A 26729-nucleotide genomic window follows, 5' to 3' on the forward strand; every position below is an offset into this window, starting at 1 on the left:
AACTCTGGGTCTTCCTTTCCTGTGACAGTCCTCATGAGAGCCAGTTTCATCATAGCGCTTGATGATTTTGGCGAATGCAAATTTTCCATATTGACTGACCTTCATGTCTCAAAGTAATGATGGACTGTCGTTTCTCTTTGCTTATTTGAGCTGTTATTGCCATAATATGGACTTGGTCTTTTACCAAATAGGGCTATTTTCTGTATACCAGCCCTACCATGTCACAACACAACTGATTGGCTCAAATACATTAAGAAGGAAAGAAATTCCACAAATTAACTTCTAACAAGGCACACCTGTTAGTTGAAATGCATTCCAGGTGACTACCTTGTGAAGCTGGTTGGGAGAATGCCAAGAGTGTGCAAAGCTGTCATCAAGGCAAAGGGTGGCTACTTTGAAGAATCTCAAATATATAATATATTCTGATTTGTTTAACACTTTTTTGGTTACTACATTCAGAGAATGATTTTGTATTTTCAACATACGCAAAATAGTTTTTTGTATAATTTTGTGGTCCCATATCACCCCGAATGTTCTCGATTGGTATCCGAGGCTCTTATTGCACCATCATGTGAGGGGTGTTGGTTGGTGAGTATGAGGATAATGCAGTGAATTTGGTCCAAAAGGGGGAAGTGAACCCGACTTTCAAAGTGAACACTATGTTATTGCCACAATATCATTACACAAATTTGGAGTAATAGCGGGGCACAAAGCTCTGAAGATAGTGTGTTAACCAAGTTGTGAACATTGCATGTTAACCAGGTTGTTTCATAACTCATTTAAGGAGGCTACTTGCAAATTATTTTCTGTATTTTAAAATACAAATTACATGAATTTGACTGAAATAAATGTTTTGACACTAGTATTTTATACATTGGTCTTTAGAGCATTTTTTACACTGAACAAAAATATAAACGCATCAAGTGAAGTGTTTGGTCCCATGTTTCATGAGCTGAAATAAAAGATCCCAGAAATGTTCCATATGCACAAAAAGCTTATTTATCAAAAATGTTGTGCACAAATTTGGTTACATTCCTGTTAGTGAGCAGTGCGTCTTTACCAAAATAATCCATCCACTTGACAGGTGTGGCATATTAATAAGCTGATTAAACAGCATGATCATTACACAGGTGCACCTTGTGCTGGTGACAGTAAAAGGCCACTCTAAAATGTGCAGTGTTGTCACACAACACAATGCCACAATTGGCATGCTGACTGCAGGAATGTCCACCAGAGCTTTTGCCAGAGAATTGAATGTTAATTTCTCTACCATAAGCCGCTTCCAACCTCATTTTAGAGAATTTGCTGTTTGCTGATGTCAATGCTGTGAACAGTGCCCCATGGTGGGGTTATGGTATGGACAGGCATAAGCTACAGACAACGAACACAATTGCATTTTATTGATGGAAATGTCAATGCACACAGAGGGCATAATGAATTTAATTTCAATTGACTGATTTCCCTATATGAACTGCAACTCAGTAAAGTCTTTGAAATTGTTGCATGTTGCGTTTATATTTTTGTTCAGTGTATTTTGTAACAAGATACATTTTTATGTATCTTTGCCCATCAGTCGGTTTCATTTGCACTTTGTTAGATTTCTGACTTGGTGACATTTTAGATCTTGTTTTTCCTGTAACTTCTCCACAGGCAGGGATTTTCAGCATGCACGCCTGTGAGGAAGGGTTCGCTACAGGCGGGCGGGACGGCTGCGTGAGACTGTGGGACGTGGACTTCAAACCCATCACTAAGATCGACCTCCGAGAGACTGAGCAAGGATACAAAAGTAGGTTGTCGGGCTCAAGAGCCCCGTCCTCCCCCCTTAACATACACAACCTACCCCACATTTTCAAAGTAAACGAGTGTGTATAATGAATTCAAGATACAAAAACAAACATGTCTGGACTGCATAAGTAATCACCCTGATATGGCACACCTAAATGTAAAGTACTTGTCTTTCATAAGAAAATATGTACTTTTTACTCCCATACATTTTCTCTGACACCAAAAGGGTACTCGTTACATGTTCAGGCAGGACAGAATTATGGTCCAGTTCACGCACCTATCAATATAACGCCTTGTCATCTCGACTGCCTCTGATCTGGCGGACTAACTAAATACAAAAAATAGAATTTTCAGGTCTTTCCATAGATTTTCAAGCAGATTTAAGTCAAAACTGTAACTCGGCCACTCTGGAACATTCATTGTCTTCTTGGTAAGCAACTCCAGTGTAGATTTGGCCTTGTGTTTTAGGTTATTGTCCTGCTGAAAGGTGCATCCCCCAGTGTCTGGTGGATAGTAGCAACACAGTTTTCCTCTAGGATTCTGCCTGTGCTTAGCTCTTTTCCGTTAGTTTTTTTAATCCTGAAAACATCCCTCCTTAACGATTACAAGCATACCCATGACATGTGGCAGCTACCACTATGCTTGAAAATATGGAGAGTGTGGTACTCAGTAATATTTTGTATTGGATTTGCCCCAAACATAACACTTTGTATTCAGGACAAAAAGTTAATTGCTTTGCCACCTTTTTTTCAGTATTACTTTAGTGCCTTGTTGCAAATCGGATATATGTTTGTTCTTTTCACTCTGTCAATTAGGTTAGTATTGTAGAGTAACTACAGTGTTGTTGATCCATACTCAGTTTTCTCCTATCACAGCCATTAAACTCCGTTTTAAAGTCACCATTTGCCTAATGTTGAAATCCCTCTGGTTACTGATTTAGGAAGGATGCCTCTATCTATTGTATTTTTACCCATCTACCAATAGGGGCTCTTCTTTGCGAGGTGTCGGAAAACCTCCCTGGTTTTTGTGCTTGAATCTGTGTTTGAAATTCACTGTTCGACTGAGGAACCTTACAATTATCTCTGTGTGGGGTACGGAGAGGAGGAGTCCATGCAAATTATTATGTGACTTGTTAAACACATTTTTACTCCTGAACTTATTTAGGCTTGCCATAACAAAGGGGTTGCATACTTATTGACTCAATATATTTCAGCTTTGATTTAAAAAAAAAAATAATTCCTAAAAATTGGGAAAACATAATTCCACTTTGACGATATGGGGTATTGTGTGTAAGTCAGTGACAAAACAAATCTCAATTTGAATCCATTTTAAATTCCGGCTGTAACACATTACTGTGCAGTGAATTGCGGACAACAGTTACAAAAGTTGAGAAGGATAGGGATTTGTTATGGGTTATGGTGAGTTGCACTGGTGGCTGGTGAAGGGAGGACAGCTCATAGTAATGGCTGGAATGGAATGAATTGAACGGTATCAAACATTTCTAATTCCATGTTTTTGATGTCATTCCATTTATTCTGTTCTGGCCCATCTTCAAATTAAAGTAACACCAGCCATAACTGGTTAGTTGAAACTAAAGGGGTAACACATGGGAGGTGTAGCCAATTGGTTTAGATTAAGGGAAGGATTAGGGTCTTAGCTTTATCTAAGGCAAAGGGTAGGGTAGAGTTCCTATCTAGTCAGTAATGCTATCCTGCAACCCACGGCTGACTTGCCTTAGAAGCTAAGCAGCATTGAGCCTGGTTGGTCCCTGGATGCTGCTGGACATGGTGTTGGTGGGTCAGTAATCTCTCGTGGACAGACGCACGTAACAACTGGTATCGTAGCATCTGTTAACAGACTGGGATGTGAAAAATCACAAGGAACTTTATTCAGTGCAGAGATTTTTCATCACTGATCATTTAGATAAATCACGATTGACCTGGTGTCCTGGCTAAATGCCCAAGATGGCCTTATTCCATCATGGCCACTTAATTATCCCCGTATCCCTAATTGGCATAAATGATTCCTAATTTCCACTGCAATAGTTGTGAGCTGCAAAAATTGTATTTATTTTTTATTTAACCTTTCTTTATTTTATCCAGGAATTACCATTAAGGTCAGAGTGCCTCTTTTTATAATGGAGAACTAAGTGTATTTTTTCTGTCTCTTCCATTCCTATTTTCCTAGGCTTGTCTATCCGTAGCGTGTGCTGGAAGGCCGACCGGGTCCTGATGGGCACCCAGGACAGTGAAATCTTCGAGGTGATGGTGCGAGACCGTGACAAGCCGCTGCTCCTCATGCAGGGTCACAGTGAGGGCGAACTCTGGGCCCTCGACCCTCACCCCAAGCAGCCGGTGGCCGTAACCGGCAGTGACGACCGATCAGTAAGGTAAGTGGTATTCCAAAACACCTTTAATCTGTCCCCCAAAAAAACATATCATCCCAGGACACGGCATGAGGGGTCTATCCTAGAAAAAGAAAAGCAGTGGTATTCGGATGTCTGCATAGAGTTTGAAATGTATTTTAGGGATGTACAGGTGGCAGACACATGAATGTGTCTTGACAGTTAAAACCAGGCTGAAGCTTGACCGGTTGGTTACCCTCCCATATCATAACAGTAAGCAATGCGTTACCCATAATCTTTTCCTTGCCTCTTAAATCTTGTTCAAATGAACTCGTTCTCTTCTACAGAGGGCCATCTCACTTATTCCACTGTTGTCCAGGTTATTCCACTGTTGTCTGGTTCATTCAACTTTTGTCTCTTACTTTTCCGCTGTAACTGTCTGTTAAGTCCACTGTTGTCACCTTTATACTTTACTATTTCCACTGTTGTCCCTTTACCCTTTACTAATTCCACTGTTGTCCCTTCCTCTCATTCCACTGCTGGATCATTTTTCACTGCTGTCCCCTTATTCCACGACTTTCCCTGTTTGACCCTTCACCTTGTTGGTCTGTGTCTCTGTTGCAGGCTCTGGAGTTTATCCGACCACACTCTTATTGCCCGCTGTAACATGGAGGAAGCCGTGCGCAGCGTCTCCTTCATCAATGACGGCTCTCAGCTTGCCCTGGGCATGAAGGACGGCTCCTTCACTGTGCTCCGCGTCCGGTTAGTTACCAGAACAGGCTTACGTTTTCAAACACAATAAAAAATGTATTTCAGTTATGCTGTATTTTTTTTTTTTTTTACTATGCTGTATTTTACAGTCTGCTATTTATCTCATTTGTTTTAAGAACGATTAAACTGTAATTACACAACAACTATGTAACACCATAATAATATTTTTGTTTTTTTGTGGGATGTATTGTAACAATGATAAACCGTTTTGGTACCTACTTTGAAATGTTTTGAATTTGTAATGTAAAAAAATAAGTAAGTACCCCTGGTCACCGACATAATTTCTCAATTAACACCAGACAAACATTAGCTGTAAAATAAACAGGACTGTAAAATTATGCGTTGTCTTTTCTCTCCTCTGTGTCCCCAGGGACATGACAGAGGTGGTTCACATCAAAGACAGGAAGGAAGTCATCCACGAGCTGAAGTTCTCGCCGGACGGCTCTTACCTGGCGGTTGGCTCCAACGACAGCCTGGTAGACATCTATGCTGTTGCGCAGCGCTACAAGAAGGTGGGTGAGTGCAACCGCTCCACCTCTTTCATCACCCACCTGGACTGGTCGGTGGACAGCCGCTTCCTGCAGACCAATGACGGGGCAGGGGAGAGGCTCTTCTACAGAATGCCAGGTAAAACCACTCTTAAATACTATAATAGGATGGCCTGACTGGTCTAACGTCTACCGTGTCGACATAGGTTCAATTCTGGCCTACTGCTCTTTGACAGAACCTCTCACTATCTTTTCAATAAATATATATAAAAAATACATGAATACAATAATGGGGTACAGTAACACTTCCCCTTAAAGGTGCAATCTTCAGTTCAATCAACCACAAAGAGAGCACCCCACTACTGTTTTGGTAAACATTTGATGGAAGGGATTGGAGAAATGTAACCAGTTGATTTATAGTTGACAGTGACATGTCTCTATGCTCTTCTCCCTCATCTCCATAGCGGGGAAGCTCCTTAGCAAAGAGGAGACCAAGGGAATCCATTGGATGACCTGGACAGGCATCATCGGGCCCGAGGTCAACGGGATTTGGCCCAAGTATGCCAACGTCACAGACATAAATTCCGTGGACGCCAACTACAGCAGTGCCGTGCTGGTGACTGGGGATGACTTTGGCCTCGTCAAGCTTTTCAGGTTCCCGTGTCTTAAGAAAGGTCTGGCTATATGTGTTTTCTTACAAGCCTTTCTCTCAGGCATGCAGTGCCTGTAGCAAATATAGATAGATATTCTTAGTTTCTTTGGTCACACTTTGTTTTGTGATAGTATCAACATCTGTAGAGCATCTATCAACAAACTATCTGTTGATAAGCAACTGCTTGCTAAGGTTAGGGTTAGGTTTAGAATAAGGGTTAGGGTTAAGTTTAGGGTTAGGATAAGGGTTAGGGTTAGTAGATAGTTGAAATGTTACTGCTAGTCTGTAGGTAGTCTGTAGAGAATCTACAGATGGACTATAGATAATAAAGTGTTGCAGTTTTTTCCCCCACATAGGTCACCATGATAATCTACAATGATGGAATTCAATCATCAGAAAAAATATACTTTATTGATAGCCATAACGCTACCATTACCAGGCAATGTTATGGCCATCATATCAATACATATCTTATAAAAAAAATGTCCCAGCTCAGCTTCTAATATACTGTATGTTTTATATATGTTATGTCCCACTTGGTTTCCTTAAATGCGTTATTTTGTGGTCTTTGTAAAACAGCGGCTAAATTCAAGAAGTACATCGGCCATTCTGCCCATGTGACAAACGTGCGCTGGTCCCATGATCTCCAGTGGGTGTTGAGCACTGGAGGGGCGGACCATGCCTTGTTCCAGTGGAAGTTTCTTCCAGAGGGGGTGATGAACGGTGTTCTGGAACCCCTCCTTCAAGGTGACAATTGCTGGATTACAAATTAACCCCAACACCCTAACCCTAACCCTACATTTACATTTTATTTGAGTCATTCATTTATCTCCAAACGTTACATTTATGTCACCTGGTTAATGTGCTGTCATAGTCTTCTGCCTGTTTATCTTCTGTGTGAATGGTATGAAAGAATGTAAGTGTAAATGTCAAGTCTGGGTGATAAGTTGTTGGTTTGATCTATCTATATCTATTGAATGGTCTCCATAAAGGTCAGAGGTCATCTATCCTCTGTTTGTGTTTGCATCTCCAGAGGGGTATGCTGATTCAAACAGTGGAGAATCCGACTCGGACGTGTCTGACGTTCCGGAGCTTGACTCAGACATTGAACTGGAGGCCCAGATCAGCTATGAACGACAGGTGGAGTAAAATATTTTGTGGAATAAGCCAATGCACAATTGCTACTGGGATTGCTCACTGTCTTGCAAAGTATTATACAGTACATTACCAAAAGTATGTGGACACCTGCTCGTCGAACATCTCATTCCAAACTCATTAGCATTAATATGGAGTTGGTCCCCCTTTGCTGCTATAACAGCCTCCACTCTTCTGGGAAGGTTTTCCACTAGATGTTGGGACATTGCTGTGAGGACTTGCTTCCATTCAGCCACAAGAACATTAGTGAGATCTGGCACTGATGTTGGGCGATTAAGCCTGGCTCGCAGTCGGCATTCCAATTCATTCCAAAAGTGTTAAATGGGGTTGAGGTCAGTGCTCTGTGCAGGCCAGTCAAGTTCTTCCACACTGATCTCGATGAACCATTTCTGTATGGACCTCACATTGTGCACGGAAGCATTGTCATGCTTAAACAGGAAAGGGCCTTCCCCAAACTGTTGCTAAGTTGGAAGCACAGAATCGTCTAGAATATCATTGTATGCTGTAGCGTTAAGATTTTCCTTAACTGGAACTAAGGGGCCTAGCCCAAACCATGAAAAACAGCCCCAGACCATTATACTCCTCCACCAAACTTTACAGTTGGCACTATGCATTCAGGCAGGTAGCGTTCTTCTGGCATCCGCCAAACCCAGATTAGTCTGTCGGACTGCCAGATGGTGAAATGTGATTAATCACTGCAGCGAACGCGTTTCTACTGCTCCAGAGTCCAATGGCGGTGAGCTTTACACCACCCTAGCAGACGCTTGGCATTGCGCATAGTGATCTTAGGCTTGTGTTCGACTGCTTGGCCACGGAAACCCATTTCATGAGCTCCCAACAGACAATTATTGTGCTAACGTTGCTTCCAGAAGCAGTTTGGAACTCGGTAGTGAGTGTTGCAAACGAACACAGACGATTTTTCGTGCTACGCACTCGGCGGTCCCGTTTTGTGTGCTTGTGTGGCCTACCACTTTGTAGCTGAGTTGTTGTTGCTCATAGATCTTTTCACTTCACAATAACAATACTTATAGCTGACCGTGGCAGCTCTAGCAGGGCAGAAATTTGACAAACTGACTTGTTGGAAAGGCGGCATCCTATGACAGTGCCACGGTGAAAGTTACTGAGCTCTTCCGTAAAGCCATTTTACTGCCAATGTTTGTCTATGGAGATTGCATGGCTGTGTGCTCGGTTTCATACACCTGTAAGCAACAAGTGTGCAGAAATAGCCAAATCCATTAATTTGAAGGGGTAACATAATAACATATGATCTTATCTTAAACTGTCTCCTAGGTTTACAAAGAGGACCTCCCACAGCTGAGGAAGAAGCTAGTGGGCTCACTGAAACGACAGAAAGCACCAGACGAGGGGCTGCGTTTGCAGTTTGTTCACGGGTAAGGCACCTCAAGGGTGACTGTAAATGTATGTACTGTCAGGCCACTTCATATACTTGCAGTGTTAATTATTTTGCCATGCGGCAGGTATTTATTAAATTCTACACGTGCTTAAAGTATTTCCGCCAGAGTATGTTTTGCTTCGAAGTACCATAAAGTATCCAATAGCCTTGTTTTGACTATCAGGACAGGCGAGGCCACGCTACTTTTCATTTACCAGTAAGCACCAAAGTGTATGAAATCCTGTAACTATAGGATTTTTCCTGTAATTTCCTCATTGCACAGGTACAGAGGTTGTGACTGCAGAAACAACCTATTCTACACCCAGGCGGGAGAGGTGGTGTATCACGTAGCAGCCGTGGCTGTGGTCTATAACCGTCAGCAGCACGCACAGCGTTTCTACCTGGGTCATGACGACGACATCCTCAGCCTCACCGTCCATCCGCTGAAGGACTACGTTGCCACCGGACAGGTAGATCCACAACCATATATTCATTTCTGTTTATTTACTCTACTTGTTCTGTCTCTCTCACGCTTGAGTAATAGAATATACTGCTGCAATCCATCACCATGTAATTGCATATGTAACCTTTATTTAACTAGGCAAGTCAGTTAAGAACAAATTCTTCTTTACAATGACAGCCTACCGGGGAACAGTGGGTTAACTGCCTGCCTGCCTGTTCAGGGGCAGAATGACAGATTTTTACCTTATCAGCTCAGGGATTTGATCCAGCAACCTTTAGGCTACCTGCCACCCCAGGTAACCTAGTCATAGTTACATAGGAGTTCCTGTGTAACTATTACACTTATAGGGGCAACAGAAGTTAGTGTAACCATTTTTTTTATCCTGTCTTCTTAAATTGGCATATTTAAGAGTGAGTATTTACAGTTCCAGTCAAAAGTTTGGACACACCTACTCAATGCCAAGAGTGTGCAAAGTTGTCATCAAGAATCTCATATGTGAAATATATTTCGATTTGTTTAACACTTTTTGGTTACAACATGATTCCATATGTGTTATTTCATAGTGTTGATGTCTTCACTATTATTCGACAATGTAGAAAATAGTCAAAATAAAGAAAAATTAGTAGGTTCAAACTTTTGACTGGTACTGTAGTTCAATTGGAAGCTCTATACCCACTCTACTATTTTAGCAACTTAGCAATGTACTGTATTTAGCACCCACTATGCATTTTGCATTTGAAAGTTGAATTTGTCCCCATGCTCAGGTTGGCAGGGACCCAGCCATCCATGTGTGGGACATCCAGACACTGAAGTGCTTGTCCTTGTTGAAGGGCCATCACCAAAGAGGGGTGTGTGCACTGGAGTTCACAGGTAGGCCTGTTCTTATGCTCAATGTTGGGGAGAGCTACAGTATGCTTGACTGTATTTTCCTTCGGTTTACTTTACATGTGTTCGCTCCCAGGTTCTGGTTAAAACAGAGATGACAAGCAGTAGATTCACAGTTGACTGATGTTTAATAAAGATTACGTTTGGCACTTAAGTTTGGCACAGCGCAAGGCACGGCGCGGTAAATGATACAACATCGGCTAGGCACTTGAATGGTAATGGCTTTGGTTGACAGCTTATGGTTAACCAAGAATCTAAATGCACACTTGTCTGCTCTATCTTTGGTAGACTTAAAGGTAGACAGCAATATGACAGGTCCTCTTTATATAGCTTTATATAGCCCTTTACACTTGTACCCATATACAGGTTGAAAATGGCACCTAAATTGGAACGCAGGGGCTGTACAGTAACATGCTATACATGACATCAGAACTCTGGCTCTGCACTTCACAGCGCTGTGTGGGTTTTGACTGACAGCCGTTCTGAACTTGAGCACCGCACGCGACAAGATGTTGCCCCCCATCCCTCCTGATAATTGGGCATCTTTTGCACACAGTGTCAACGTTTATGATCACTATGTTTGACGTACAGTTACAAGATGTCATGTGGTTGTATGCTGGGTTGTTCTGAACAGAATGAGCCTGTGTTTGTTTCTTGTGAAGAGAATTCGCCGTGGCACACACACCTGAATGCACTCATGACTCCTTTCTATGTGCACCGAAATGATGATCTGCTTCGCTGAATTGCCTTGTGAAACCCTAACACTTTAAGATTGTATTTTCTAACCTAGCGAGTCATGTTGACAATAGAACAAGCTTTCAAATCATGCCCGCCTGAACCAGATTACGATTTATAATGGACCGTTTTTTAGATTGCGTAAACAACAACAGTCATTTTGTTATGGCGGGGATGCAGGGTTGTGTTCCGAACGAAACCGCTACAAGTGTGCTTGCTCTTGTACCTCAAAGGCACAGCTAGGAGAGCTAAAAAAAAGTACCTTATAGTTGAAGATTCTTCTTTGAGTCATAAAAGTGCATTGAAATTGCTTAGGAATTGTGAACACTTTGGAGTGGCGTGTGGTCACTTGGAGACACCACTTAGTCCTCTCACTCAACCTAGTATTTTCTTGTCTTATGTTGCACCAACCCCACATTTTCCTGGAATCAAATTGTACAGTATTTGTCACATGCCGAATACAACAGGTGTAGCTCTTGCCGTGAAATACTTACTGAGGGGCACCCCTGAGGGGCCCCCGTGTTGAGGATCAGCGTGGCAGGCGGCCCGTCAGGAAGTTTAGGATCCAGTTGCAGAGGGAGGTGTTTAATCCTAGGGTCCTGAGCTTAGTGATGAGCTATGAGTGTACGATGGTGTTGAATGCTGAGCTGTAGTCGACGAACAGAATTCTCACATAGGTGTTCCAATTTGTCCAGGTGGGAAAGGGCAGTGTGGATTGCAATAGAGATTGCATCATTTGTGGATCTGTTGGGGCATTTTATTGTGAGGAACTGCAGTATTATCCTCTTATGTGAGTGATCTTGAATTCAATACAGCTCAAGTCTCAATTTCTGCTCAACCAAATTCAATACAGGATCACTCACATAACGGGGGACAAAATAGAAAAAAATTATAATAAAACTGCAGCTCCTCTCAATAAAATGACAGCTCTTAATAAATATTGTTTAATAAAGAAGACCAGCTCTATACAACATTAAAATAAATAGTTTGGATTCAGGCTAGTGTCAGGTGAACTTGTGTACTCACCTTTTGGTCTAATCATTTCCCCATTATTTCCAAACTTTTCCCTTTCAGTTGCTACCATGGTTATGCATATGCTTTTCATATTTCGTCTGTAAGAAACATTTCAAATATAACCCTATCCACATAGGCCAATTCCCACGGGTGTAAAGGGTTAAACATATCTACATCTATTGCGAGATCTGATAAGCTGTGCAACTCGACTGTGATAAAGACAACCTGGAACAAGGGCATACCGGATTTCTTGATTGCTCCAATAGCTGACGACACAAAGTAAATGATGTCCATGTTTCTGGATATCTGAAAGCTGCTGACCTTTACTGTATGCGGCTGTATGCACGCATGAGTGGATGGGATAACAAAGAGGGCATAACAAAATGGCTCTCTTCCCTTTGGCCCGCAGTGGATGGGAAGAGTCTTGTTTCTGTGGGCATTGACGAAGGCCATTCCATCGTGTTGTGGGACTGGAAGAAAGGCGAGAAACTAGCAAAAGCAAGGTACAGTATGCATTCAGTAAACCAGGACATTCCCATTCAAGGTTATTTACCTTCATCCACAACTTAATGTTCAAGTATCCCTATGGAATAAACACATACATCAAGATGTAATGAATATGACTAAAAAGGATGATTGATTGAAAAACAGTGTAGATATTCAATGAAACATGAGCAAATGCAAACATTGATGGAGAAGAAAACAGACTGATGTGTGTGGGTTCTGCTTTTCATTCCCTAGGGGCCACAAAGATAAGCTTTTTGTGGTGAAATGCAACCCCTTCCGTATGGACAAGCTTGTCACCGTGGGAATTAAGCATATCAAATTCTGGCAACACACAGGTATTCCCCATGATTATTTCCATGCCCAATATCATTTAATTTAGCAACAGTTGTTTTTCCTGGGGTTCACAGAAAACATGGTGGCACTTTATTTTACGATAAACTATCAAAAGAAAGAAAGTCGCACACTCCATGTATAATCTCCCAGCAATTTAATGGGTATTTACCAATGTCCTCAGGAGGAAGGCACAGTGATGCCGAAACGTTGGTAAATACCCATTCAATTGCTGGGAGATTATACATGTAGTGTGCGACTTTATTTTGATAGTTTATAGTTTATTCGCCGTTAGTCAGCACCCCCACACTAACTGTTTTCTGGGTGTGCCCCAGCTCATGTTTTTTTAGGCACTTTACTTTACGCAACAGAAATGTATTTAAGAAATTACATGATAAATGGTCATTATTCTGCAATGTCCATGTGAGAATTGTGATAGTTAACAATGGTTTGACAATGCAACTGTTCAGTGAAGTAATTCAACTATGAATTGCTTTGTCGCCCTCTAACACATTATCGAAATGAACACCACACAAACTATTAGAAGTGTGGCAGTTCACTTTGACAACAGTACTCTTTTTGTTGTTGTTCCATTGTCTAAAAAAACGACACACAAAATCAACCTTCGCTTTAAGAAACTGTATGAAAGACTGCATTTGTTGGACCCAAGGTGGAGGCCTCACATTCAAAAGGGGTATCTTTGGAAACCTCGGGAAGCTGGAGACCATGATGTCCGTCTGCTACGGGCGCTCAGAGGACCTGGTTTTCTCTGGTTCCACCACTGGGGACGTATACATCTGGAGAGAGACCACCCTCATGAAGACCATCAAGGCCCACGACGGTCCAGTGTTCGCCATGTGCTCTCTTGACAAGGTGCCCGCTCTCCCCAACCGTCATGTAGCAGTAAATACTTTTGACTAGTACTTAATGCCTCACTTTATGAGCCGGTTTCCCGGATACAGATTAAGCCTAATCCTGGACGAAAAAGCATTTATATTTTTTGTCCAGAACTAGGCTTAATCAGTATCTAGGAAACCAGACCCAATACTTTAATTCTCTGGATTAATTAAAAGGATATCTTTACTTGACAGCTCAGTACTCCATCAGCATACCAAGGCACATGCCTACGCTTCTTTACTCATCTATGCATGATCTTGACCTGTCGTTTACTTGTAGACCCAGGTAGAATATAGAATACATGTTCCCTAATGGTTACCTTGGAAACTGCAGCAGAACACAACTGGGATCTAAATTAGGGAAGGCGGTGATTGAACGAAATGAGAGAAAAAGGAATTGGGCTTGTGGGCGATTATTCCCCCCCGGTGACAGAGTCCCCTCATTCTCTCGCAGGGGTTCGTGACTGGGGGCAAGGATGGAGTGGTGGAGCTATGGGATGACATGTTTGAGAGGTGCCTGAAGACCTACGCCATCAAAAGGTCTTCGCTGTCTGCTTCATCTAAAGGTATGCTGTCTTCTTCTTTGCTTTGTTCGCTCCACATCCAAAAGCAGGCTATTATAGACTATTACATTTTAAAATGTAAGTCATGTACAGTATCTCACCACAAAAACTATTCTCCAGGTAAACTAAATTCAAGCAGTAATGTACCAATATTGATAAATACTATGATTGGGAATGAATGGATAAATTATAAATGTATTGAAAAAAATTAATGAATGAATGAATGAATGAATGCCATAGGCAGCAACAACTTCCATCAGTACAAATAATGGTAATTGTTGCCATTTGCTTGCTGCTATTTTTGGAATTTATGTTTGCTCTTTGGCATCACCTCCTGCTTCTTTTCTTAGGATTGCTGCTGGAGGACAACCCATCTATCCGCGCCATCACCCTTGGACATGGACACATCCTTGTGGGGACCAAAAATGGAGAGATTTTGGAAATTGACAAGAGCGGCCCGATGACCTTGTTGGTTCAGGTGTGCAGAGGGCGGTGGATGCAACAGCTAGACATAAGATCAGGATTTACGCAGATTTTCACTGTCTTAAAAATCCTAACAAATGGTTTGACTATTACGTGTGTGTGTTTAGGGTCACATGGAGGGTGAGGTGTGGGGTTTGGCAGCTCACCCTCTGCTTCCCATATGTGCCACTGTAAGTGATGACAAAACGCTCAGAATCTGGGAACTCTCCTCCAACCATCGCATGGTAGCTGTCCGCAAACTTAAAAAAGGTACCTGCTATAATTTGGTCTTGTTAAATATTTTATAAAGGTTTCATTGAAAAACAATTACTGATACATCTGTAATACATATATAGAAAAGTTTGTGGTCATACTCACATTCTTAAAAAACTTAGGTGCTGGGCTAATGAAGAATACTTGAAGAGAACAGAAAGGCCCACACACTGAATATCCTCCCAATTACCACCTTTATTGAAAATGTTTCAATCCACAAGGATCTTCGTTAGGTCAAAAGATCTGAAATGCATGACATTTAAAACGATAGTGCCTTACAATGATACATTTCAATATACTCAATATGCAGCATTGAAAGACAACCACTGTCCCCCCAAATGAAATATAAAAGCAACTATCCTCAAAAGAATCCTCCCAAAATACAGCATTATGAGAGTATCTGCAATTTTTCTATCTACCTCCATGTATGTTTAAAATAGGTTTCTGTGGCTGAAATCAGGATCATGTATCATAGCTCAGGTTCTTTTCATTTGAGGCGGTAGATGCTGTGCCTTTTCTCCTGATGGGAAAGCCTTAGCCGTGGGTCTGAACGACGGCAGTTTCCTGGTGGTGAATGCCGACACCTTGGAGGACATGGTGACCTTCCATCACCGCAAAGAGATCATCTCGGATATCAGGTTCTGCCAAGGTAATTCCAGGATGTGGTCATTTATTGACAAAATATTTTTGGGCCTGTTGTTTTTGCAAACAAAGTTGTATGTGACCAAGGTCTGTTAACACTACAGTTTTCACTCTGCCATATCCCCCTCCAGATGCTGGAAAATACCTTGCTGTGGCTTCTCATGACACTTTTGTGGACATTTACAATGTGCTGACCAGCAAGAGAGTGGGTATCTGTAAAGGAGCTTCCAGCTACATCACCCACATTGACTGGGATACCCGTGGTACGTGAAAGGAATAGAAATGCCTATACACTTGGCTTGGGAGGTCGAATAAATAAATACCCATTGCGCACACTGTTGTATATGTTCTTGTATAGTTTATTGCAGCGAATTCAGACAAATTACAGATTGGGCCTTTAATAATTTAGTCATTGATGATTCTAGTTGCAATCTAATTTGTTGCTGTCCACCCTTCTTCCCTTACATGCACATTTCTCTTATGATTCAGCCCTAAGAGTAATATTTATACTTTTTTCAAGAGCTATTATTGTTTTTAATCCTGAATACAGGGAAATTGCTACAAATCAACACTGGTACCAAAGAACAACTATTCTTCGAAGCCCCAAGAGGAAGGAAACAAACTATCAATATTGCGGAGGTTAAAACACATTATATGTCCCTTGATTTTGTCATGGGCTCCTTCTATTGATGAAATCACACATCAAAATGATATAGCGTCTTTCGCAAAGATGTGTCAGAGGTGAAAGATTATATGTACATGTAAACCCTTTTTCAGAAGTGTATGTGTACGTGTGTACACGTGCGTGCATGCCTGTTTGTGTCTGTCTGTCTGTGTTGCATGTTTCCAGTTTGAAAAGGTGGATTGGGCCACCTGGACCTCAGTGTTGGGACCGACCTGCGAGGGTGTCTGGCCCACACTCAGTTTTGTAAATGCTGCCTCTCTCACCAAAGACCGGAAATTGCTGGCCACTGGGGATGACTTTGGCTTCCTAAAGCTGTTTGGTTATCCTTCCAAGGTGAGTGAATACAAGTCTGACGTAGAAATACAAAGCTCCATTTTAGTGCACACATTCACAACAATCTCAATGCCATTACATTAGCAGGGTTCTGTTCATTAGAGCACACTGAAGCAAAATGTTTTGAAATGGAGAACGGAAACAAGCGTTTGCTATGGGACAAAATTCAACGTAGTACCTCCCAGTTTCATTCTGTTTAGAATTTTTCTTCAATTTCGTGCCTACTGAACACGACCCAGGAGTTGACTGCACTGAAACGGATCACTCCTTTGTTTCAGGGCCAGTTTGCCAAGTTTAAGAAGTATGTGGGGCACAGTGCCAATGTGACCAACGTCCGATGGTCCAATGATGACACCATGCTGCTGTCGGTGGGGGGCGCTGACTCTGCGCTCATGATTTGGGCCCGCGAGTTGTCGGGACATAAGGAGAGCAAGGCGGTGGATAGCGAGGAGTCTGACGACGATGCGGAGGAGGATGGAGGTATCGGGTTTTTTCTGGATTAAAAAGGGTTTTAGGTGGTGGGCGTGGCAGGGGGTGTAGTACAAATGTCTCCATGGAGCTGAGATTTTTTTTTAAATGCAGTTTTAATGCTAATTTCCTGCTATTCTACACATTTTGCCATGCAGCTGAGAGAAAAGGTTGCCGTTTTAAAGGAAATTTCCTGCGATTCTACATATTATTTTTTTCTTTATTTGTTTACCCCCTTTTTCTCCCCAATTTTGTGATATCCAATTGGTAGCTTGCGATCGTCCTGTTGGAGACCCCTGGATTAGATCAACTTTATTATCCCATTTGGTCATGTGCTTAAAAAGACATATACATAAAAACACAGAAAAAACACTATAAAATGTATATGAAAGTGCAACACATATTTACTATACACTTCTATCAACTAGTCAAGAGTCCAATTAGATTATCCATTGCACAGCCTAATGACTGTTGGAATGAAAGAGTCCCTGTATCTGTTCATCCTGAGCATCTTTTGAAGAAGTCTCCTTCCCCTAGTCAGGCTTAGGCTGCTATGACAGCATTTTGGGTGAAAGGGATATGTACTGTTCTGTAAGATATTGTTCAGTTTTTGAAGGATGAGTTTTGTGTGCAAGCTGGATAGATGATTGTTGGTCTATACCAGTGATCCTTCCCGCTGTTTTGATTAATCGCTGTAGTTTGGCTTGGTCTTGTGCTTGCATGTCTTGCGCTCACTTGGTATGCTTGGAATGTAGCTGGCTAAATTCAGTTTGGTTGTGGTTGTCTCTGGTTTATGATTGTATGTGGTATGGTTATATTTATAAATGGTTGTATTGTTCAGGCACAAGGAATTGACATTCTTTTTTCTCTCTGTAGGGTATGACAGTGATGTTGCACGAGAGAAGGGTACCGATTACATCACCAAGATCTATGCTGTCAGCATCCGGGCCATGGTTGGCACAAAGCCTCACCAGCGAGAGAAAGAAGTGCTCGTGGAGGAAAGGTACCGTATGGCCAACAAAAACGAATGATGTATTTTATAATGGCATGGTCAGTTTGTATACTGCTATTGTAAGAACGTTTTGATAACGTATTTGCAGCAACCAGAAAATAATCAGATTATCTGACCAGATAACAACCAAAATATGACATCTGTCCCATGAAGTAATGTTCTTGTCATGAAAAATAACTCAGACCAGTTGGTTTATTGTAATCTGCTTATCATTATGTGCGCAGAAAAGTTAGGTCGCACCGTAATATTAGGAGAACATTTGTCGTAATTCCACCTATCGGGAGGCAAGGCAGAGTTACTACCATTCAAGTTACCTATGCCTCTGAAAATACTTTCAGATCTACATGAAGTGGCTAGTTGTTTCTGGACCTTCCGTACTGCTCTGCTCTAATAATAATAATAACAATCATCACAATAATAATCATAATACATTTTATTTGTAACACTTTTCAAAAACACAAAGTGCTACAAACACAAACAAACATCAAATCAGTAAAAACACAGAACGGCGCGTAATATAGACACTGTAGGTCTATAATGGCTAGAGTGAAGTCAGGTAAGACATGTACAGCAAAGTACTGTGCAATTAGGCACTCTAAAAGCCTCTCGAATGGCTCATATCAATCATATCAATTCGCCATGTTATAATTTCTTCTGTGCAGGCCTCCTGTCAGTAGAGCTGCCCCCTTACCAGAGAAACTGCTGAAGAACAACTTAACCAAGAAGAAAAAACTGGTTGAGGTTCGTGAGATGGATCTATTTTTAAAAGGGGAGGTTGCATAGTTAAATAGCCAGGCGGGGTCTGGTGGGCCGAGAGATGTTGTCAAAGGAATGGCTGTTCAGGTCTATAATGTTCATACAAAACATTTGATGGGAAACATCAGCTTGTCCAGTATTTTGCATTTTATATATTTATGTTCGGGGAAAAAATAAGTTCCTGTTGCTTTTTCTCATTTGGGTGTGCTTTTCAGGAGCTGGCCTTGGAACATGTGTTTGGATATCGGGGTTTTGATTGTCGAAACAACCTGCATTACCTCAATGATGGCGCCGACATCATCTTCCACACTGCCGCAGCAGTGGTCATCCAGAACCTCTCTGCTGGTGTGTATGAAGAGATGGACTGGCCCTAGGGCAGTTATGGCAAATGCCAGATGGGCTGGTCCATCTTTAGCCCAGTTTGGCTTGTCTTATTGCGGGTTTCACATAGACTTATCAGTATTTGGCTAATAATGGGGGCCTCAAGGCAAAAATAGGTTGGTATGGGGGCCGGTCTGTTAGAAATGCCATGGCAGATTTCTGGTCCCAGTCCGTCCCTGCGTGTATAAGCACAGGAACACTGAACACACTACTGACCTGAGCCAACCCAAGCTATACTGTGCTGGCCTGGTTACACCTTCACCATAGTTTACATTTTGATCATTTAGCAGATGCTCTTATCCAGAGTCAATGCTCCTGAAACTGTGCTGGGAAGGAAAATGTGCAGCACACTTTGGTTCATGTTGGCATGATAGTGTGAAAAGGGTATTGGGGTCTGCTGCTGCTTATAGGCATCCTACCAGGACACCTGCATTCGTTATGACTATATTTCTTAATGCTATTGTGCTATGCTATCACACAAATGTGAACACTTAATATTTATATATAAATAAGTCATGGGCTATACAAACCCAGGACCCTCTAAAAACGAAAAGGTATAACACGCATATTCAGAATGTGGATACAACTAACTGTTGGCTGAACTATTGACTATTCTAGTGATAATTGTCACAACCTGTAAGGCGGTTTATACATATTTTTTTATTTTATGACAACCTTTTTTTCTGCACGTAACTGTATATAAATAGGGGGGAAATTAAGTAATTTAAAAGTATAGAAAAACACCTGAAATGTGCTGGGACTGATATTAAAGTTTCATACTGTATCTCTCCTCACAGGGACTCAGAGCTTTTACCTCGAGCACACAGATGACATTCTGTGTCTCACTGTCAATCAACACCCAAAGTATCTAAACATCATTGCCACAGGACAGATTGGTAAGTGGGAACGCACTCTATTCTCATGACTTTCACTGAATCCAACCACATACAGTTGGCTTTGTTTTATCGGCACTGGTGTTGTTTTGTAAGCACAGTTCTTTATTTTGTTTGCTACATTGTATCAGACTTATGTGGAAGATACTTTGTGTCAAAGAGTGAATGCAAATTTTGCTCAAAAGGCTTTTAATTGGCATTAGTGTGAGTCTTCAATTGTGTTTTTACTCTTGCTCTTCAGAGGACACACTAAGCACCCCGTTTTGGGCTCTCGAGTGGCACAGCGGTCTAAGGCACTGCATCTCAGTGCTAGTGTGTCACTACAGACCCTGGTTCGATTCCAGGCTGTTTCACAACCGGCCGTGATTGCGAGTCCCTAAGGGCGACGGACAATTGGCTCAGTGTCGTCCGGGTTAGGGTTTGGCCGGAGTAGGCCATCATTGTAAATAGTAATTTGTTCTTAACTGACTTGCAATCATCTTTAAGTAAAGATGAATTAAATAAAATATATATATACAGTTGAAGTCGGAAGTTTACATACACCTTAGCCAACTACATTTAAACTCAGTTTTTCACTTTTCTTGACATTTAATCAAAGTAAAAATTCCCTGTCTTAGGTCAGTTAGGATCACCACTTTATTTTAAGAATGTGAAATGCCAGAATAATAGTGGAGAGAATGATTTATTTCAGCTTTTATTTCTTTCATCACATTCCCAGTGGGTCAGAAGTTTACATACACTTAATTAGTATTTGGTAGCATTGCCTTTAAATTGCTTAACTTGGGTCAAACATTTTGGGTAGCCTTCCACAAGCTTCCCACAATAAGTTGGATGAATTTTGGATCATTCCTCCTGACAGAGCTGGTGTAACTGAGTCAGGTTTGTAGGCCTCCTTGCTCGCACAAGCTTTTTCAGTTCTGCCCACAAATTTTCTATAGGATTGAGGTCAGGGCTTTGTGATGGCCACTCCAATACCTTGACTTTGTTGTACTTAAGCTTTTTTGCCACAACTTTGGAAGTCTGCTTGGGGTCATTGTCCATTTGGAAGACCCATTTGCGACCAAGCTTTAAATTCCTGACTGATGTCTTGAGATGTTGCTTCAATATATCTACATAATTTTCCTCCCTCATGATGCCATCTATTTTGTGAAGTGCACCAGTCCCTCCTGCAGCAAAGCACCCCCACAACATGATGCTGCCACCCCCGTGCTTCACAGTTGGGATGGTGTTCTTCGGCTTGCAAGCGTCCCCCTTTTTCCTCCAAGCATAACAATGGTCATTATGGCCAAACAGTTCTATTTTTGTTTCATCAGACCAGAGGACATTTCTCAGAAAAGTATGATCTTTGTACCCATGTGCAGTTGCAAACCGTAGTCTGGCTTTTTTATGCCGGTTTTGGAGCAGTTGCTTCTTCCTTGCTGAGCGGTCTTTCAGGTTATGTCGATATAGGACTCGTTTTACTGTGGATATAGATACTTTTGTACCTGTTTCCTCCAGCATCTTCACAAGGTCCTTTGCTGTTGTTCTGGGATTGATTTGCACTTTTCGCACCAAAGTACGTTAATCTCTAGGAGACAGAACGCGTCTCCTTCCTGAGTGATATGTTGACTGCGTGGTCCCATGATGTATATACTTGCGTACTATTGTTTGTTCAGATGAACGTGCTACCTTCAGATGTTTGGAAATTGCTCCCAAGGATGAACCAGACTTGTGGAGGTCTAGAATTATTTTGGCTGATTTCTTTTGATTTTCCCATAATGTCAAGCAAAGAGGCACTAAGTTTGAAGGTAGGGCTTGAAATGCATCCACAGGTACAACTCCAATTGACTCAAATTATGGAAATTAGCCTATCAGAAGCTTCTAAAGCCATGACATACTTTTCTGGAATTTTCCAAGCTGTTTAAAGGCACAGTCAACTTAGTGTATGTAAACTTCTGACCCACTGGAATTGTGATACAGTGAATTATAAGTGAAATAATCTGTCTGTAAACAATTGTTGGAAAAATTACTTGTCATACACAAAGTAGATGTCCTAATTTACTTGCCAAAACTATAGTTTGTTAACAAGAAATCTGTGGAGTGGTTGAAAAACGAGTTTTAATGACTCCAACCTAAGTGTATGTAAACTTCCGACTTCAACTGTATATATTGATATGCAAATAAGGGGCACTAAAGTCAAGCAGTTTTCAATACTTCTCAGTTTTCAATAAGTTCAAAACCTTTAGCTGTGTCCTTGAGAGCTCAGGATTGAATGTGTGTTTCAGGGCGATTCTTGATGCTCAATAATGCTGTCACATGACTGTTGCATTGCAAGATAATTTTTTTTACATCTGTCCCACGCAGAGCATTTGAAGTGGTCACTTTCATGCCAAATGTCATCCTTACTCATTGCTCTTGTTACTTTTGACGCTTCCTCATTTCACCATTGTCCACTCCATAACAGGTGATGTCACCGACCTGCCAGGTAAGATGGTGGCATTTATTCTTCATGTCTTATTTACTTTGGTTTCAATTCCGGGTCATGTTCATTAAGCACCAAACGGAAGAAAACGCACTGAAACAGGGAGGGTCTGAAATTTTCCAGTAAGATACTCTAAATTCCAAATGTTTTAAAGCACTTTCTTTTGCTTGCCCTAATGAACACGATCCTGTTTATTTCAGTGTAACTAACACAAACGTGGCATGTCCATTGAAAGCATAACCCATCCCAAAATGTTTTATTTATTGTTGATGTTTTTGACTTGCAGAAGAAAAATTCTAATCTTTTTTCAAACCTCTGTGGTATAATTTACTGCTTTTTGTGTAGAGTTGGAAATTGGTGGTGAGTATTGACTTGAGTACTGTATTGTAGCTTGTCAACCTGCCAGTGTCAGTGATTATTAATTGATGAATGAAGTCTTACTATGAATGAATCCTTGCTTAGCCCTTCTTGTGAGCATGCCGAAGTAGTTAAGCAAGCCTTTCATGGTTCTTGTACTGTACTGTATATGGTAAGTCACTTACCAATATTGCCCCTTGTACTAGTACCAGTTTATGCATGTAGATGCCAGACCGGGACTGACCCTTAGTGAATTAGACGTGACCCGTTATAAAGTGACCTTGTACGACCGGATTGTCCTCAACATGTCCACCCTTCCCATCCTCCTCCTTGACCCTCAAACCCTGTGTTGTGAGTGAGATGTGACCTCTTGAGGCGTGGTGCTTTGAGTACTCAAGGTCATTTTAAAGCTGCGGGACTGCCTTTTGCCTGCAGGCCTTGCCCCCTCCATCCACGTGTGGGACGCAATGAGCAAACAGACGCTGTCTGTATTACGGTGTTCGCACGCCAAGGGGGTGGGCTACGTCAACTTCAGCGCCACGGGCAAGCTGCTGCTGTCGGTAGGGGTGGAGCCTGAGCACACCATCACCGTCTGGCGCTGGCAGGAAGGTAACAAGGCAACTCTATTTGATTTTTTAAAAGACGAATAGATGGATGGTTGGGATGAATTAAACTCTATTTGGTCTAACAACTTTGATCCTGATTTTCTATTCCATAGGCACCAAAGTGACCAGTAAGGGCCGCCATGCCGACAGGATCTTTGTGGTAGAGTTCAGGCCTGACTCGGACACCCAGTTTGTGTCGGTGGGAATCAAGCATATCAAGTTCTGGACCCTAGTGGGCGGTTCCCTCATGTACAAGAAAGGAGTGATCGGCGCAGTGGAAGACGGCAGAATGCAGACCATGTTGTCTGTGGCTTTCGGTGCTGTGAGTACCACCTTTCTATTTATTTCTACCTATCTATTTGTACATGGCTAATATATTGATTATCTAATTATGGTGAAGAAAATGAACTATTCATGCTGGGTTGCACGTTTCGTCACAATTATTGTTTTGAACGTTCTCTTGAGGACTGATGCCTGACTGAAGGTTCTACTCAATGCATTCTTAATGATGAAGATTTAGTCTAAAGTGCATTATAGGGGCTTGGAAACATGATGACATTTCAAAAAGAGGCAAATAATTCGTAGGAAAATCCTTTTGTCATCATTGTGATGTCGCCAGATACAGTATAACTTTAGCTAACTAGCTAACATTGAGGGGAGAGCACCGAATTTTTGTTAGTTAACGTTAGCATTCCTAGCTATTTTTGGCTAACTTTGCTAGCTAATGGCATTGCCATCTCTCTAAATACAGGGACGGCGAATGAACGGCTGCTGCACAGTCACTATGGGATGTCTTTCTAGAGTGCTCGGTTCAATTGTGCACAAGAGCATTTTTTTACTCTAAATGGTTAAGTGAGTGAGACGTGATTATTGTAAAAATTTGAGTTTGCTTCATATATTATCATCCTAAATTAAAATATGTAATTATTTTGCCATATTAATATATGATGATGATAATATTAATTTATATTACGCTACTTTCCTTTCCTTGATGTGGATAGTATTTGTTACTACATTACACAATCTCACTTTTTGACCACATCGAATTGGTGGGAATTACACATCCTTTTTACCTCAGATTGGTGAAGTTAGTATAAACGTTTATAGTCAGCAGATCAATTGCTTAAAACATCAAAATCTCTCACGAATACGCACCTACTCATTCGGTTTTCTTTATTTTTACTATTTTCTACATTGTAGAATAATAGTGGAGACATCAAAACTATGAAATAACACATATGAAATCATGTAGTAAACAAAAAAAGTGTTAAACGAATCAAAATATATTTTATATTTGAGATTCTTCAAAGTAGCCACCCTTTGCCTTGATGACAGCGTTGCACACTCTCCACACAATGTGTTAAAAGTCAAGGGGTCTGAATACTTTCCGAATGCACTGGACATATTACTCCCAGATTCCACATTCATTTCCAATAGTATTCCAATTCAGGTAAAAACTGCTTAATGGGTCCAAAAACTTGCTGGGTTTGATTTACTTTGATATACCAGAAATCGTGAAAACAGGTTTGTGCTAAAGTACATTTGATGACATCATAATGATGGATAAGTTGTTTCCTACAAAATATTTGCCTATTTTGCCTATCATATTTCCAGGCCACTATTGTGTAATTTAGATGAAGCATCATTAGCCCCCGTTCAGAATGACTGGGCATCAGTCCACTTTTGGGCACCACTATAGCGGGTGTCTCTTTAGAACGGTAATAATAATGGCATGACGCGACAGTGACGGAGGTGCAACCCATGAATATTATTGAAGGTCTGCCATGTCTTGTGGATGTCATGGACTATAAGTCTTTGCTTCAAAAGTGCTATCTTTGTATTTGAGAGGAGTTACTTCTCCTTAGCCCCATCCCTCAGCTGTATACCAAAATAAGTGATGGGACAGCCTTTTTGTTGTTTTTTTTCGGCTCAAAGACTGTACCTTTTAATGAGAGTTTTGTCATTGTTCTGACAGAATAACCTCACATTTACCGGTGCCATAAATGGTGATGTGTATGTGTGGCGAGAGCACTTTCTGGTACGGGTGGTGGCCAAAGCACATACAGGGCCTGTTTTCACCATGTACACCACACTCAGGGATGGCCTCATCGTGACTGGAGGGAAGGAGAGGCCGTGAGTACTCTGACTTTTAACTTTATTGATTCTTGCTCACAGTTTACATAAAATGTGAGCGAGACATGGGTTACATGATATAAAATCAAACATTTTATTTTTTATACTGTATTGTTTAAAGTTAAATTGATTGTTAAAAAGTGCAGTGCAGCGATTGATGATGGATACACAAATAAAGGAGATCAGGTTAATTTGCTATTCTTCACTCATCTAAAAACATGATCTAAAACCATGCATAAAGCAAGAAGTAGTGTGATCATGAAGTGTGATGCAATGTAAAAGGAAAACATGTACATATGTTTTTTTTTAAAGCTGTGTGTGCGTGTGGTCGTTCTATTCAAATGAATTCCTTTTTTTAAAGATTGAAACATTTAGACATGCATAGATCCACAAGACTCGACATGACTAGGGAAGGACTTATTGCACAACAGTCAAAATAGCAAAAGACGAGTAAAGAATAAACGTACATAAAACTCGACAAACATTAACGATATCACACTTGCTCAGACACACATGTTGCCACGTATCACCGTAACTTATCCATATTTGTTCAATGTTTTATTTATTTCTGATATTATTTCTTATCTATTCTAATAACCAACAGCCATTGGTTTCAGCCATCGTTTGTTTCCAAGACTCTGCCCCATATGGCTTCAGTCTGTAGCTAGATTTTTTTCAATATTTAAATAATGAAGCATTTGATTCTTCCATTCAAATTAATTCAATTCAACATACTTTACTCCACCCAAAGGGGCAATTATTAATTGTATTAATCCCAGAGTGACAAGTGAACAACAACATGACAACAGGAAGAACATAACACAACATATAGCATACAGTACATGACATAAACTCACACACAGTAAATTATATGTGTTCTTAACAGGACTAAGGAGGGCGGAGCAGTTAAGTTGTGGGACCAGGAGATGAAGCGCTGTAGGGCGTTCCAACTGGAGACTGGGCAGACAGTGGAGAATGTTCGGTCCGTGTGCCGGGGGAAGGTAGGGTTCTGTGTTCTTCCCATTTATACGAACTATCAATGTCTGCTTTGTGATACTTGATTGCTGAACTGGACCCCTATAATCCCACTATAGACACTCATATAGGGGTGAATCCTAACTTCCACTTGTCTAATTTTCACTTTGTCATGCAATGTCAACGGGAGACTAATTGAAAATTCGATTTCATTAGGATTTGTCCCGTAGAGAGGATTGGATAGATATTAGATGGTAATATCTTAATCTTGATTTCTAATTGGCTAGGTGGAAATGTCGCAATCTACAGGAG

General features: G+C 41.2%; 1 protein-coding gene across 3 annotated transcripts in view; it reads left to right on the forward strand.

The window, feature by feature from the left end:
• Nucleotides 1-26729, forward strand: part of LOC139566397 (echinoderm microtubule-associated protein-like 6) — a 61921-nt gene that overhangs the window by 9816 nt on the left and 25376 nt on the right. The window contains exons 6-36 of one of the 3 annotated variants that reach the window (XM_071387534.1): nucleotides 1651-1786; nucleotides 3973-4174; nucleotides 4754-4891; nucleotides 5271-5527; nucleotides 5853-6062; nucleotides 6620-6787; nucleotides 7074-7180; nucleotides 8486-8586; nucleotides 8872-9058; nucleotides 9816-9921; nucleotides 12095-12188; nucleotides 12427-12527; nucleotides 13193-13395; nucleotides 13873-13984; nucleotides 14332-14459; nucleotides 14572-14713; nucleotides 15213-15365; nucleotides 15490-15621; nucleotides 15909-15997; nucleotides 16209-16376; nucleotides 16655-16856; nucleotides 17721-17847; nucleotides 18519-18597; nucleotides 18828-18957; nucleotides 19791-19889; nucleotides 22330-22350; nucleotides 22693-22707; nucleotides 23140-23313; nucleotides 23423-23631; nucleotides 25285-25442; nucleotides 26329-26443. In XM_071387534.1, coding sequence (XP_071243635.1) covers nucleotides 1651-1786; nucleotides 3973-4174; nucleotides 4754-4891; nucleotides 5271-5527; nucleotides 5853-6062; nucleotides 6620-6787; nucleotides 7074-7180; nucleotides 8486-8586; nucleotides 8872-9058; nucleotides 9816-9921; nucleotides 12095-12188; nucleotides 12427-12527; nucleotides 13193-13395; nucleotides 13873-13984; nucleotides 14332-14459; nucleotides 14572-14713; nucleotides 15213-15365; nucleotides 15490-15621; nucleotides 15909-15997; nucleotides 16209-16376; nucleotides 16655-16856; nucleotides 17721-17847; nucleotides 18519-18597; nucleotides 18828-18957; nucleotides 19791-19889; nucleotides 22330-22350; nucleotides 22693-22707; nucleotides 23140-23313; nucleotides 23423-23631; nucleotides 25285-25442; nucleotides 26329-26443 — 4263 coding nt within the window. The remainder of the gene's footprint in view (nucleotides 1-1650; nucleotides 1787-3972; nucleotides 4175-4753; nucleotides 4892-5270; nucleotides 5528-5852; nucleotides 6063-6619; nucleotides 6788-7073; nucleotides 7181-8485; nucleotides 8587-8871; nucleotides 9059-9815; nucleotides 9922-12094; nucleotides 12189-12426; nucleotides 12528-13192; nucleotides 13396-13872; nucleotides 13985-14331; nucleotides 14460-14571; nucleotides 14714-15212; nucleotides 15366-15489; nucleotides 15622-15908; nucleotides 15998-16208; nucleotides 16377-16654; nucleotides 16857-17720; nucleotides 17848-18518; nucleotides 18598-18827; nucleotides 18958-19790; nucleotides 19890-22329; nucleotides 22351-22692; nucleotides 22708-23139; nucleotides 23314-23422; nucleotides 23632-25284; nucleotides 25443-26328; nucleotides 26444-26729) is intronic. The other 2 variants (XM_071387541.1, XM_071387551.1) reach the window with 2 other exon arrangements.

The sequence above is a fragment of the Salvelinus alpinus genome, chromosome 2, assembly GCF_045679555.1.
Source record: "Salvelinus alpinus chromosome 2, SLU_Salpinus.1, whole genome shotgun sequence".
Classification (NCBI taxonomy): domain Eukaryota; kingdom Metazoa; phylum Chordata; class Actinopteri; order Salmoniformes; family Salmonidae; genus Salvelinus; species Salvelinus alpinus.